At 42.4% G+C, this 13,773-nt stretch overlaps 2 protein-coding genes across 18 annotated transcripts in view; one reads left to right on the plus strand and one right to left on the minus strand.

Moving 5' to 3' along the window:
* The window catches only part of LRRFIP2 (LRR binding FLII interacting protein 2), a 125,430-nt gene extending 123,471 nt beyond the window's left edge, over window positions 1-1,959 (plus strand). For all 16 annotated transcript variants that reach the window (XM_047770020.1, XM_047770106.1, XM_047770052.1 and 13 more), the window contains 2 exons: window positions 228-332; window positions 1,047-1,959. In XM_047770020.1, the coding sequence (XP_047625976.1) occupies window positions 228-332; window positions 1,047-1,157 (216 nt within the window). In that variant the 3' untranslated portion in view covers window positions 1,158-1,959. The remainder of the gene's footprint in view (window positions 1-227; window positions 333-1,046) is intronic.
* A 1,363-nt stretch (window positions 1,960-3,322) lies between these two features.
* MLH1 (mutL homolog 1) overlaps window positions 3,323-13,773 on the minus strand; it is an 86,200-nt gene continuing 75,749 nt past the window's right edge. For both annotated transcript variants that reach the window (XM_047770007.1, XM_047769997.1), the window contains exons 14-19: window positions 12,351-12,459; window positions 10,243-10,306; window positions 6,222-6,386; window positions 5,580-5,672; window positions 5,205-5,318; window positions 3,323-3,632 (exon numbers count right to left, since the gene is read on the minus strand). In XM_047770007.1, the coding sequence (XP_047625963.1) occupies window positions 3,465-3,632; window positions 5,205-5,318; window positions 5,580-5,672; window positions 6,222-6,386; window positions 10,243-10,306; window positions 12,351-12,459 (713 nt within the window). In that variant the 3' untranslated portion in view covers window positions 3,323-3,464. The remainder of the gene's footprint in view (window positions 3,633-5,204; window positions 5,319-5,579; window positions 5,673-6,221; window positions 6,387-10,242; window positions 10,307-12,350; window positions 12,460-13,773) is intronic.

Genomic DNA, 13,773 nt, shown 5'->3' on the forward strand with positions numbered 1-13,773 from the left:
GGGAAATTGGCCCTGTAATGTCTCTACAGTTGTCATCCTCTCTGGGGACAGTTCCTGATTTATAAATAAATAACATGTGGGTTCTGAGAGGGCCTATGACTCACACTGAGGGGACTTGTTAGTGTTAGATTACTTAGGATCTGTAATGACATCATATTTCCATCTTGGCTGCAAAAATGTGGTGGCTTCTTGTGCCTGGCACTGAGGGCTGTGTGTCCTATTTACAGATTAACCGCTTGGAGGGACAGGTGCTAAGATATAAAACCGCTGCTGAGAATGCCGAGAAAGTTGAGGATGAGCTGAAAGCAGAGAAGAGGAAGCTACAACGAGAGGTACTTGCTTTATTATGCTTCTTAGAATACATCCCTACAAAGAAAAACTCCTTTGGAGATAATTTCTTTGCTGGGTAAGAAATCCAATCCTGGGTCGTTTTAGTGGAATGGCAGTGGACTCCCTTACTTTTCTGTGTTGGTTTTTGACCTGCATGGTGACTGCCAATTACTTTAATGTTTTGGTCAGTTAGATAATAAGAAAAGGGATAGTTTTTATTTTTGTTTTAGATGAGGTCTCTTCCTCATGTCCCCTCTGTGATTAATGCTCAGCATTACTGGTTAACACCACTGGCTGGCTGGGGAAAAAAAAAGGAAAAAGCAACCATGGGATGGTGTGCAAGGTCATCGTGACTGGCAGTGCTTTGTTCCCCACCAAGTGGAAAGGAAGGTCATGCTGGGTTTTGTTTCTTTTTTTTTTTCCTTTTTTCTGTCTTTTCTCTTTTTAGGGCCATACCTGTGGGCATATGGAGGTTCCCAGGCTAGATTGGAGCTGTAGCCTCTGGTCTACACCACAGCCACAGCAACACCAGATCCAAGCCACATCTGTGACCTTCGCCACAGCTCACGGCAATGCTGGATCCTTAACCCACTGAGCGAGGTGAGGGATTGAACCCCCAGCCTCATGGTTCCTAGTTGGATTCATTTCCGCTATGCCACGACGGGAACTCCGGTTTTTGTTTCTATTTGAAGTGACTGAGCTCTTCCCATCTCCAGTTACGAACGGCACTGGACAAGATTGAGGAGATGGAGATGACCAACAGCCACCTGGCCAAGCGGCTGGAGAAGATGAAGGCCAACAGGACGGCACTACTGGCCCAGCAATAGGGAGGCCACCCGCCTGCCTGCCCGCTGGGATGACCTTTCGTCCATTGACTCCACCCCTTTCAGTACTGTTCCAGCTTTGTCATTCAAATAGCCGCCTTTGTACTTTATAATTTATGAGAGAATGAACAGGTTTGAATCTTCATGAATGAACACTTGGGATTTTGTTTGTAGTTTGATTCTAGACTAAGAACTTGTCCACACCGTTGTTTTTTATCTCCATAATTTTAGAATCAAGTTTACTCACCATTTTTCCCCAGCTGCCTCAGTGACTGGGCACTCGGAGGCTTTGGCATGGGTTCTGGAGGACAGCAAGTCTGTGCTCACTGAGCTACTTCCTGGAGACCTCAGAAACACAAGTGCCTTCTCCACAGTGCCATTCAGACTTCCGTGATCTCCAGTGGTCAGAAGACATTTACCCTTAATATCAGATCGCGTTTATATTTTAGTGAAGAAACAAGTCCACAGGTGGGGAATGTATGTTTCACTCAAATTTATATGTTTGGAGGAAAAAGCCTTTTTTTGTAAGATATTTAAATTTATATAAGAAAATGTTAGAAAAAGATATAGGGAGTGTATATAAAACTTGCTTTATTGCATGGGGCAGGGAAAGTCCAAGGCCTGTTACTCTTAAAGTAAGAGTAGGGTCCTTAGTCTTCACATCAACTGTGCTGTATCTTGTAAAGTATTTCATCTGCTGCTTATTTGTGGAATGAAACCTCAGACTAGCCCAATGTGGGAGGGGGGGCAGGGCAGGCAGGTGGGAAGCCTGAAGATTCTATTAAACACACCCTTTTGCCGACTACAATTGGCTACCGACACATTCATTTTGTTAGAGAAGCCTTTGAAACAAATGATGTCAGTCATGCACCGTAATCCCTCAGCTTGCCCCTCTTCTTTTCTGTCAAGGTAAAATAATCTCCTTAGGGAGAAATCATCCAGAATATAGAATTTAAGAATTTTAGTTTCATCTTTAAAGGCATCCAGTTCAAGAGGATTTTATCAAGTATAGCCATTTTGCAGTATTTGTGATTCTTTTTTGCTCTCAGAATCAAGGTGGTTTTATGGAAATGATTATTGTATCTTCAGTGTGTTTATACAGAAAAATAGGGGGAAAGTCTAATGAATCAAGGCCACATAAGATAAAATTAGACTTGGAACTAGATAATAAAGATAAATATGAATAAAATCTCTAATAATTACTCCCTTCTTTAGGATAATTAGCCCTTTGTTTTTAAAATAAGGAAACCAGTCTCCTGAACTGAGATTATTTCCTGTAAATTTTCTTTCTCGTAATAACAGTTGATGTGTGGGAGAGGGCATGGGAGGCACGTTCTGAAATGCAGATTCATCCTAGAACCCCAAACCTGAGGTTCAACTCCTGAGGCCTTGGAAACCCCTCTTCCTCTCCACTCATGGTCACTCAGCCTAGGCCACTCCCAAGCTCATGGGATTTCACCTGTGAGATGCCCTGGTCTACTTTTTGGAAGGTCTAAGTGTTATAGAACCTGATCTTGCCCCTTTTCTGGCACACACAAAAAAATGTCTGTTTTGTTGTCCTAGTCTTTTCTAAATAGAATGGCTCCACTTCTCATGTAATAGATTTTTCTGTTCTTTTCCCCAGAACTTTCTTGATTGAGCCCTGTAATCTGGATTTTACCTCAAAGCCATGGGCATTCTTCCTCCCTGTGCTGACTGCACATTTCTGTTAATGCAGGTTAATATTAAGGTAGCTTCTTTTAATGGCATATACAGTGTAAGTAAGTTTACAACACCCTTCAAATAATACCTAGAAATCCCTGTCTCTTAAGCTGGTAGTTTGACAGCCATTAACAAAGAGGGCTACCTTAAAAATTTGCTCATGCCTGTTAGGGACTGGATAAAGGACTATTTTCAAATATTTCTATTAAGAATAAATTAATTAGGTTTGGTTACTGAAGGTACTAATAGACTGTCGATTCAACTTTCTACATGATCCATGTCATCAGAATCTCACAGGTTCAGGACCTCTTTTAAAAGACACCTGAACCAACATAATTTTTACCTGCTACTAGAAAGTCACCAGAGTACAGAAAGAATCAAATCAATGCATGATCTATAAAATCTTCAAGGCCTTTTTACTTACTTTCAGGATTCTTCAAGTGTAATGAAATTAATAAGAAGTCATGTTAGGACACATCTATTTATTTACAGTCAGTCCACCATGCATGAAGGAGTGCTACTGGTTAGAAGGCAAACATGAGCCTTCCACCTACAAACGTCAGGATACAAGGAAGAACGGCCCATCCCAGAGTCCATGAGCGACCATATTTAACACCTCTCGAAGACTTTGTATAGGTCGGGCAGGTTGGCAAGCTGCAAGATGTTTCCATCTTCTGTGAAACGTTTGGGAGGCAGAAGGTATGAGCGGAAGGCTTTATAAACGACATGTTCCACGGTCCACTTCCAGGGGTTTGGAGTGGAGCCGGGCGCTTCGCTCTAGAAGAGACATGTCAGAGACACGTTAGATGCCATTCACATCCCAGCATATGCTGGTTTCCTGGTTCGTGTGTGCTGGGCCTGGAAGGTCTGGGTGGCTTATAATGGGCCATGTGTCCTAATGTGTGTGAAGGATCCTTCCTAGGCCAGCCTCTCAAGGATCCTACAGGCCTGAGCAAAGAGGTGAGGTGGAGGAAGAGAATCAGCCATGGCTCTCATGACACTTTCTCACATGGAAGCTGTTTCTCTTCAGGGAGAGTGTGTTTATTTTAGCAGGAATTAACATCATGTCTGATCCTGACCATGGTGTTTCGATGGCAGGATCAGGAAGGACATTCCTAAATTACCAATAAATTTGGAGTCTTTAATGTAGCGCTGTTTTCCAGGTAAGAAATGAAAAAATAAATGAGAATTATTTTGCTCGACCCTACACTTAGCTGTCTCATGTACTAGAAGTACATGCTTTCTCATCCATCCATCCTTACCTTGAAGTAAATGCTTCTCATCAAATGAGGTGCTCTCAGCACAGTTTGCTAAGTGTGCTATCCTGCTGCCTCCACTGGAATGAGATACTTCCTAGGGGCTTTGGCCAATAGACCCTAGGACTGAATCTCTGCTCCGCCATCCACAGGTTCTGTGAACCCTTGAGCACGCCTTTAAACTGTCCCTTAGTTTCCTCACCTGAGAAACTGGAGCACATCACTTCACCTCAGAGGATGACTAAGCAATCACTGACATGGGGATGTGCATAAAGTGGCCACCCTGCCATTCTTACAGTACAGGCAGACCTTGTTTTACTGCACATTGGACTGTTACAGTTTTGTTTTACAAATTGAAGGGTTGTGGCAACCCTGCTGTAAGCAAGTCTACTGGCACCAATTTTCCAACAGCATTTTAAAATTCGGGTTTTTTAATATACAATGCTATACTGCACACTTAACAGACTATAGTGTAGTGTAAACAAAACTTTCATATGCACTAGGAAACCAAAAAACTCTTGTGACTCACTTTATTGCAGTGGCCTGAAGTGGAACCTGCAAGCTCTCTGAGATCTGCCTGTATTTCAGTCCCTTCTTCCCCACCCAGCCAAATCCTCTGAAACAATTGTTGATTAAAAAGCACACAGAAACACTGAGGTCCTATGCATCAAGCTGACCTTCCGTAATTCAAGCTGGAGACCTGGCTTAGTACAGCCTTGTCCTCCTGGCAGAGCAGTGGGGAGATGCAATGTAGCAGGGCTGAGAGAGCCTGGGGAGACTGACCCAGAACCTGAAAGCTGTGGCTGCACACCTATGGGCTAACAATGAGAGAAAGGGACCCACTAGCCCTGGAAGATCAACCTCTCCCCCACCACGATGGCTTGGCCTTGTACACTGGACAGTTATTGAGCTCACTCTGGAGGTACCTTCCAGGAGTATTTTAGAAGGAAATAAAACTCGTAAGAGCTGACTACTGTGTTTAAAGCTTATGTCCAGTGGAATCCTAAGAGGTTACAAAGGGGCAGTGTCACCATCCAAGCTTGGGTGAGGGCCCATCCCAGTCCTCGGGTGCCAGCATACGTCCCTCTAGTACCTGCTGGCCTGAGAGGGTCGACTCCTCAGATATGTACTGCTTCCGGATAGAGTAAAACATAGCACATTCTTTACTGAGGCTTTCAAAACATTCCTTTTCTTCATCCCAGTTCACCTGGTACAAAGAGAGAATTCAATACCTCAACCCAGGTATGTACTTTAAACACATTTCATTTCTAAATGAAGATCACAAACAACTTAAAAACTCAGTGTGACTTTTTAGGCATCAAAGGTGAAATCGGAAGTGCCGAATACTGCTGGGGGTGGTGGGGATGAGGGACCTCGTCTTCATCATTATAGACAAGGCAGGGCTGTGTGCCCTTCCTCCAGCGCACACTCACACACCCATGTCCTTCATATTGGCTTGAACACTTGCCTCAGTGGCCAGTCGGAGAATGAAGATAGGCAGACCCTCCAAGGGGGGCACGTAATTGTCGATCAGAAGAGGTAAGCCAACCAGGTTCCCTTCCTGCTTGGGGGAAAAGGCCAGGACAGACAAGGGGACAAGGGAACACGCCGTTATGTTAGTTTAAGCAAATCCTATCTCCCTGGTGCTTCCTCCAGGTCTTGTCCTCATAGCTGCCAAATTTAACTGGGCTGGGCACTGGGCAGGAGAGCTAAGCGTCTAAAAGAGCTTTCTGTCTCAACATGTAGCAGAACAACCTTTTCTTTGGCTCTGCTCACCAGCCAAAGAACACATTAAGGAAAGCTCTCAAGGTCATGGGGTAAGAGGAAGCAACCAGGGAGCAAGTGGACAGGGCATCATCTCCTTGACCAGGGCCTATGGGCACTCTGGGGTCCAGTTCTCCCTTGTGTCTGGGTCCTGCCCTGGGGACTGGAATGGGCACAAACGGATGATAACCTAGAGATGGAAATGGAGAGTGAAGAAAAGATGTCATACAGGTCACAGGCTGCTTCTGACAGGGCACCCAGCCTTCTTGCCCTGATCTTGGGCCAACTACAAAACCTGACTCTTATCTGAGAACACAATGGAGGCAGAAAAATGGCTGTCACACACCTCATCAATCTCCAAGGAGAAGTAGTCTGCAAGCATCTCAGCTTTCTTTTTCAGAAACTCAACAATGTATTCGGCAAGTCCTTCTTTGGGACCATCTTCCTCTGTCCAGCCGCTCTCGGGGCTATCCAAAGCCAGCATGGCGAGGTCAAAGAGCGGTGCTGGCTCCTAGAAGGAACGAGACCATTAGGAGCGAGCGTAACAGTGCATATCCTAATGCAGCCTGAATTCCCACAAAACCATCATCACAGCAACAGGTGAGAAGCCAGGATCTAACACCCATTTCCCAACTACCCCGAGAAAAGTGAGAATCCACAACAGAAGCTCCTCCTTCTCGCCACTGGCTCTTTCAACAGCGAAGATGTGACAAGACAAAAAGACAAGTGGGAAAGGCAAGACCATAGCTTTTGTGTAGGTGTGAGGACCCCACTTTGGTATTCCTAGAAAATCACAAGGCAGACACTAGACAGATCATTTTTTCCTACTGCCTTACCCATAGCTAAAGCAAGGGGGGAGAAAGTTAAATAACAGTTTCAGATAAAGCATCAGATTAGGAAGAAGACTGAAATCTAGTGTGAAAAATAAGATGCCTAAATTTCCTTCAATTTCTTTCCTTCAGACATTGTTTCTGTTATCATACATGTTACCTCTGTGTGTTATAAACCCACAGTACACTGTTCTTTTTCATAATAACAGAGGAGCCAGTTAACAAAAAGACCTAACAATCCTAAATATTTATGCACTCAATAACACAGTATATGAAGGATAAAACAGAACTTCAAAGAAAAACAGACACAATTACACAGAGGCTACAATACCCTTTTCTCGACCATTGACAGAACAAGTAGAAAACTGGGATATAGTAGATTTGAGTATCACCAGCAACTTGATACACCTATCATTTATAGAACATTCTACTCAACAAAACCGGAATACAAAAAAAAAAAAAAGACCCAGAATACAAATTATTTTCAATTGCACATAGAATGTTTACCAACATACACTATATTCTGGGCCATGAAACAAATCTTAAAAGGATTCAATATATTCTCTGATAAAAAATGGATTTAAATTAGAAATCAGTATGAGATCTCTGGAAAATTCTCAAGTAATCAAACTAAACAATGTACTTCTAAATAATGTGAGGGTCAAAAAATAAATAAATAAAGGGAATTTAGAGAGCATTTTGGCCTGAATGAAAATGAAAACAATTTACCAAAATTTGTGGAAAGTTGCCAAAAGCAGCACCTGGGGGGAATTTATAACACTTAACACCCATACTAGAGAAGAAAGATCTCCAATCAGTGACCTCAGCTTCTGAAACCAAAGGGCAAATTAAACCTAATATACGTAGGAGAAAGGAAATAATAAAGATCAGAGCAGGGAGCAGTGAAACAGAAATGAGAAAAACAACAGAAAAATCAAACCAAAAATCAATTCTTTGAGATGAGATTCACAAACCTTCAGCCAGGATGATCAAGTAAAAAAGAAAAGAAATAGGACTTCCTGTTGTGACACAGTGGAATGAATCAGACTAGTATCCATGAGGACGTAGGTTCAACCCCTGGCCTTGCTCAGTGGGTCAGGGATCCGGCATTGCCACGAGCTATGGTGTAAGTCGAAGACCTGTCTCGGATCTCATGTGGCTGTGGCAGAGGCTGGCAGCAATAGCTCTGATTCGACCCCTAGCCTGGGAACTTCCATAAGCTGCAGGTGGGGCCCTTAAAAAAAAAGAGAGAGATGACACAAATTACCTATAGCAGGAATGGAGAGATTATGTTACTACAGATCTACAGACATTAAAAGAATAAAAACATTAAGAACAACTTTGTGTCAATAAATTTGAAAACTTAAATGGACAAATTCCTTGAAAGAAACCAAATGATAAGGCTCACTCAAGAAAAAAAGCTTACATGAATAGCTCTTATCTATGAAAGAAATTAAATTTTTAGTTAAAAATCTTTCTATGAGGAAATCTCCAGATGGCTTCACTGATGAATTCTACCAAACATTTAAACAATTCTACACAACTCTTTTGGAAGATGGAAAAGGAAAAATATTTCCCAACTCATTCTATGAGGCCAGCAAGAATGATACCAAAACCAGACAAAGACATTAATAAGAAAACTACAAACCAATATCATCCATGAATACAAAGTTAAGAGTTATAAACAAAATTTTGGCAAATCAATTCCAATAATATAAAAAAAGATGATAATACATCATGTTCAAGCAAGATTCATCCCACGAATGCAAGCCAGTTTAAAATATGAAAAAACAATGTAATTCACTATATTAACAAACTAAAGAAGGAAAGCCATACAATTATCTGAACAGATACAGAGAAAGCATCTGAAAAAACTCAGCATCCATTCCTGAATAAAAACTCTAAGCAAACAAGGAATAGAAAGGAACTTCCTCAACCGCACAAGGATCATCTACAAAAACCTACCTACACCAGAAGCATATACTTAAGGGTGAAAGACTGAATGCTCCCCTCAATATCAGGAATAAGACAAGGATTTCCACTGTCACCACTAACGTTCAACCCTGCACTAAGCTTCTTGCCAATACACTCATTCAAGAAAAAGAAAAAAAAAGGCATCCAGATTTGATAGCAAAGAATAAAACTGTTTATCCACAGATGCAGTAATCATCTATGTAGACAATCTTGTGGAATCCCCCCCAAAAAAGCTACTAGAATAAGTGAGTTTAACAAGGTTGTAAGATATAAGATTAATGCACCAGAACACTTGTATTTCTATATACTAGCAACAAACAATTGGCAATTTTTTTTAAATGCTATTTACAATAGTATCCAAAAAATGTGAATTAAGGGATAAAACCTAACAAAAGATTTTCTCCGCAAATCTATAGATTCAACACAATCCCAATAAAAATTCCAGAGGGCTTTTTTGTAGAGTATGTCAGACATAAAAAGAAGACATCAAACTATACAGATAGGTAGTATGATTTTAACTCTGAATTAAAATTAGGCAATGACAGTGGTGCAGGTTGCCATGGAGGTGTGGGTTTGATCTCCAGCCCAGCACAGTGAGTTAAAGGATCCGGTGTTGCTGCAGCTGTGGCACAGGTTGTGGCTGTGGCTCAGATTCAGTCCCTGGCCTGGGAACTTCCATATGACATGGGTGTGGCCGTAAAATAAATTAATTAATTAAAATAAAATTTAGGGAGTTCCCATCGTGGCTCAGTGGTTAACGAATCTGACTAGGAACCATGAGGTTGTAGGTTCGATCCCTGGCCTTGCTTAGTGGGTTAAGGATCCAGCGTTGCTGTGAGCTGTGGTATAGGTCACAGACACAGCTCGGATCTGGCATTGCTGTGGCTCTCATGTAGGCTGGCAGCTACAGCTCCAATTAGACCCCTAGCCTGGGAACCTCCATATGCCGTGGGAGCCGCGCTAGAAAAGGCAAAAAGACAAAAAAAAAAAAATTTAGCAATGACCAGGTCATGAAAGAAATAGACTAAAATTGTTAGCTAATGGAGTTCTCCTTGTGGCTCAGCAGTAACAAACCTGAAAATATCCATGAGGATGCGGAATCAATCTCCAGCCTCAGTGGGTTAAGGATCCAGCGTTACCATGAGCTGTGGTGTAGGTCGCAGATGCAGCTCTAATTCGACCCCTGGCTTGGGAATCTCCATATGCGGCAGGCAGGGCCCTAAAAAGAAAATAAATAAATAAATAAAATTGTGAGTTGAGGTTGTGTTTGGGTCATAAGCGTTAGAGAATGTTTATTTCTATTTTTAGCTCTTAAGTTTTCTTAAGTAGGTATGTATTCATTTTTATAATAACAATAATAAACATTTAAGTTAGCTACGAAGTGACTTTTTGCTTTGTATACAATTGTATTATAAAGATACCTCCATATGCAAATGATACAATAAACTATTCTAAGTACATCTGGAAAAATTTGATATAACTACAAATAAGATAACAGGATAGAGCTATCTACAGAAATGACTGGTTGAAGTTTCAGAAATGAGAAGCAGGAAACAAACTTACCGATAACCTCAGAACACCAAAATTGGCAAAATCGTAAATGAGAATCTGGTAGAACAGCTCTTCACTGAAAATAAAAATGAAGTGACTTTAAGGAAAAGCTGAATCCATGCCCGAGAGCCAAGCAGTAGGGACGAAGTGGGAGAGAGAACCCAGGACACAGATGAGACAGAGATGTGCTGCCTCGAAGTGGCCTTTCTAACAGCCCCGGCATCCCCTGCTCCACCAGGGCTTTGGCGACCTCCACACACGAGTCAGCAGAGCACTAAGACCCTGTGCCTTGTCATCACCCCTGCTCTGTCCCCAACCCTCTGTTGCTGTAACAGGTTCTGACCTCCACTATGATAAATTTGAGGAGTTTTCATTTGCTTACCTTTTCCTCACTTTAAAAGAGCCCTATAAATCACTCCTTTTACAACTCACCATTTAAAAAAGACAGGATGTACAGAGAGGACAGGGAGACTTTCTATGTGGTCAGCAGTGGACATAGGCAGAATGAGACTAACTGGTGTGTGGTTTAGGCAGCTGGGCAGCATACAATATACTGAACTACTTATAAAAACAGAATTGAAATAAGTGTCTCTATAGTTTTTAAAGCAATTTGAACCACATAATTCTTATTTAAAGACTTCCTTGCATTATCAAACAGACAAAGCATCTGTTCTGCCTGCATGATGGTGGGGACATGGAGGCATCCAGAGAATAACTGACTTGTCCCAGGTTAGAGTCAGGAAAGTGGGAATGTCGCTCTCACCCTGGTCACTTTCTCACTGGAAAAAAACATTTGCATTTATTAGCAGCTGGGATTCTAAGACTGGCCTGGATTTGTATCTGTGAAATGAAAGAACCTGAGAACTATGATATGTAGCCTTAGAAATCATGCACTAAGATTTGCTGAGGAAGAAAAAACAAGGGGAGCAGAATCCCCAACAACCAATATGAGTCAGATCCCTGGGTGAGCCCACATGTTCTCAAGGAAAGACAATGGCCTCTGAGCTGAGCTGCACCCAGAGGGTTCCCAAGCCTAGAAGGAAGGAGTCCCGAACATTCAAGGAGGCAGGTGTGCCGGCAGTAAGCTTCCAGGCTAGGCAGGTGCTATGTTAGGGAGATCACGGGGGTTTTCATCTCCTGTGCCAACTCCAAGCAATGTGCAGTGACCGCCCCACTCACAGGGCCAAGCAGCACTGCGAGGCCACATTAGGGCTTATCGGGAAAGAGTCTCACAACCAACAAGTGACTTGTGTAGTGGATGGAGGTGGCAAGCACCCTCCCACCTCCACCAGAATTCTCTCGATGTAATTTCGAATGCTTCACAAGGCATCTAGAATATGTTATCCCCACCAGAACCTAGGCAGCAACCCTGGGAAGTACCCACCAGATAAGCTGAAGGAAGCTATATTGATAAAGGATTCCAAATAACCTTTGTCTATCTTGCTTCTGAAAATATAATACTAAGAAATAAATTGATGTAGCAAATACCGCCTAAATTTTTTTAAATTAATTCAAGATCATATTTAACACAGGTTCTAGACTCAAGAGAAGGCTCACCAAGGTCCCTGGAAACAATCAGCAGAAATGTCACTGGCTACATGCTGGGCAAATGGCACTGCTGGGCTCACCCTCCTGTGCTTACTGACCCTGTGGGCTCTTTGTGGCTAGAATAATCCTCTGCTATACCCCAAAGCTAGAAGTAAAAGAGGCGTCAGGCCCTCTTCCATCCCCCACAGCACCCTGCTGTACAAAACAGATGCTGGATCCCTCCACCAGCACCAAGTCCTCAACACCCAGTTCACAGCAGCCAACTTGTATTGAGCACCAGGCACCTACCAAACCCAGATATCGCATGTCATTTTACCTCCACAAAATCCTGCAGATTAAGTAGTAATAACACAAATTTACAGATCAGAAATCTGAGATGCAGGCTGGGAAAATAACTTGTCCATGGTCACATGAATGGTAAATGATTGAGCCCAGATGTGAAACCACATGTGTCTGACTCCAAAGCTAGGGCCCTTTCCAACTATGTCACCCAGTTCTCCCCAGGTTTGCCTGTCTGCCTCCAGGACCACTCGCCTAGCAGCTCTGCCCTTTTCATGTACACACCCATTTACCTAAGTTTGGTGGTGTTCAGAAGATATAACTTGGTCTGATGCTGTGCCAAGGCCCACTGAGGATTCACACAGCCCACAAAGGAATGGTTATGTAGCATCTCCCGGAGAGCTGGAAAACAAAACACAGGTCAGTAACTGCACCCCACCAATACCTCTCTGCAACCCAAAGTACCAAGCACCAGAGTTAGAGATGACAAATGAGCAAAGATGCCCAAACAGAACCACTTGCTGAAAACACACACAAAGGAGGAAAAGGACAGACCTAATCTTTAACAATGCAATAAGGAACTGCCAAAAGATTAAAGAATACTCAAAGATCATAATGTAACACGAAGCAAGAAGCCAGAGAAAGTCACAAGAGCCCTGAAGCCAGCTTTATCCAAAGACACCAGGGGAACCACAAGAATCATGAAGTTCAGTTTCTGAGGCTCTGAGGTGTAGAGAAAGAAGCAAATGCCTAGGAATGGGGTGAAATGGGAATGGAATAGGAAGTCACTGTTGGGCTTTTGCAGGCAAGATTCACACAAAGCAGGTTGCCTTAAAACCTTAAGTGGAGATTTTAGCTTAAACGGCTTCCAGGGCTGACTGTTCCTCCAGGTTCCTGATAGAATCAAAAGCAGATTCTCTGTGGAGAAATTCATCTTTGATCCAGACTTCAATCTGATCGCATCTTTGATCACACATAAAGTACCAGAAACTAGTGGTCAAAAAATTACAAAACATACAAACCAGGCACCAAGAATTAGAATCCAAAAGAAATCACAGAATCCTATCTGCCAAGTTTTAGAGACTGAAAATATTGGCAAAGATGATAAAATAAGCATGTCCAATATGCTTACAAGGTATTAAAACACTGAACAAAGAGTTCCTGTCATGGCACAGCGGAAACAAATCCAACTAGGAACCATGAGGTTGCAGGTTCAATCCCTGACCTTGCTCAGTGGGTTAAGGATCCGGTGTTGCTGTGAGCTGTGGTGTAGGTTGCAGACAAGGCTAGAATCTGGTGTTCCTGTGGCTGTGGTGTAGGCCGACATCTGTAGCTCCGATTAGACCCCTAGCCTGGGAACCTCCATATCCCACTGGTGTGGCCCTAAAAAGCAAAAAGACAAAAAACACACACACAAAAAAACAAAACACACACACACTGAATAAGTGGCAGGAGACTATCAAAAATGATCAAGGGAAAACAGGTATCACATGACATCACATATTTAGAATCTAAAAAATAATACAAATGAATTTATTTACAAAACAGAGCTCACACAGATAACAAACTTACGGTTACCAAAGGGAAGGCTGGTGAGGAAGGACTAACTAGGAGTAAAGGATTAAGAGATATATACTACTATATATAAAATAAATAACAGCAGCTACTGTAAATACAGCACAGGGAACTATATTCAAAATGCTGTAATAACCTACA

This window comes from Phacochoerus africanus, chromosome 1 (genome assembly GCF_016906955.1).
Source record: "Phacochoerus africanus isolate WHEZ1 chromosome 1, ROS_Pafr_v1, whole genome shotgun sequence".
Classification (NCBI taxonomy): Eukaryota; Metazoa; Chordata; class Mammalia; order Artiodactyla; family Suidae; genus Phacochoerus; species Phacochoerus africanus.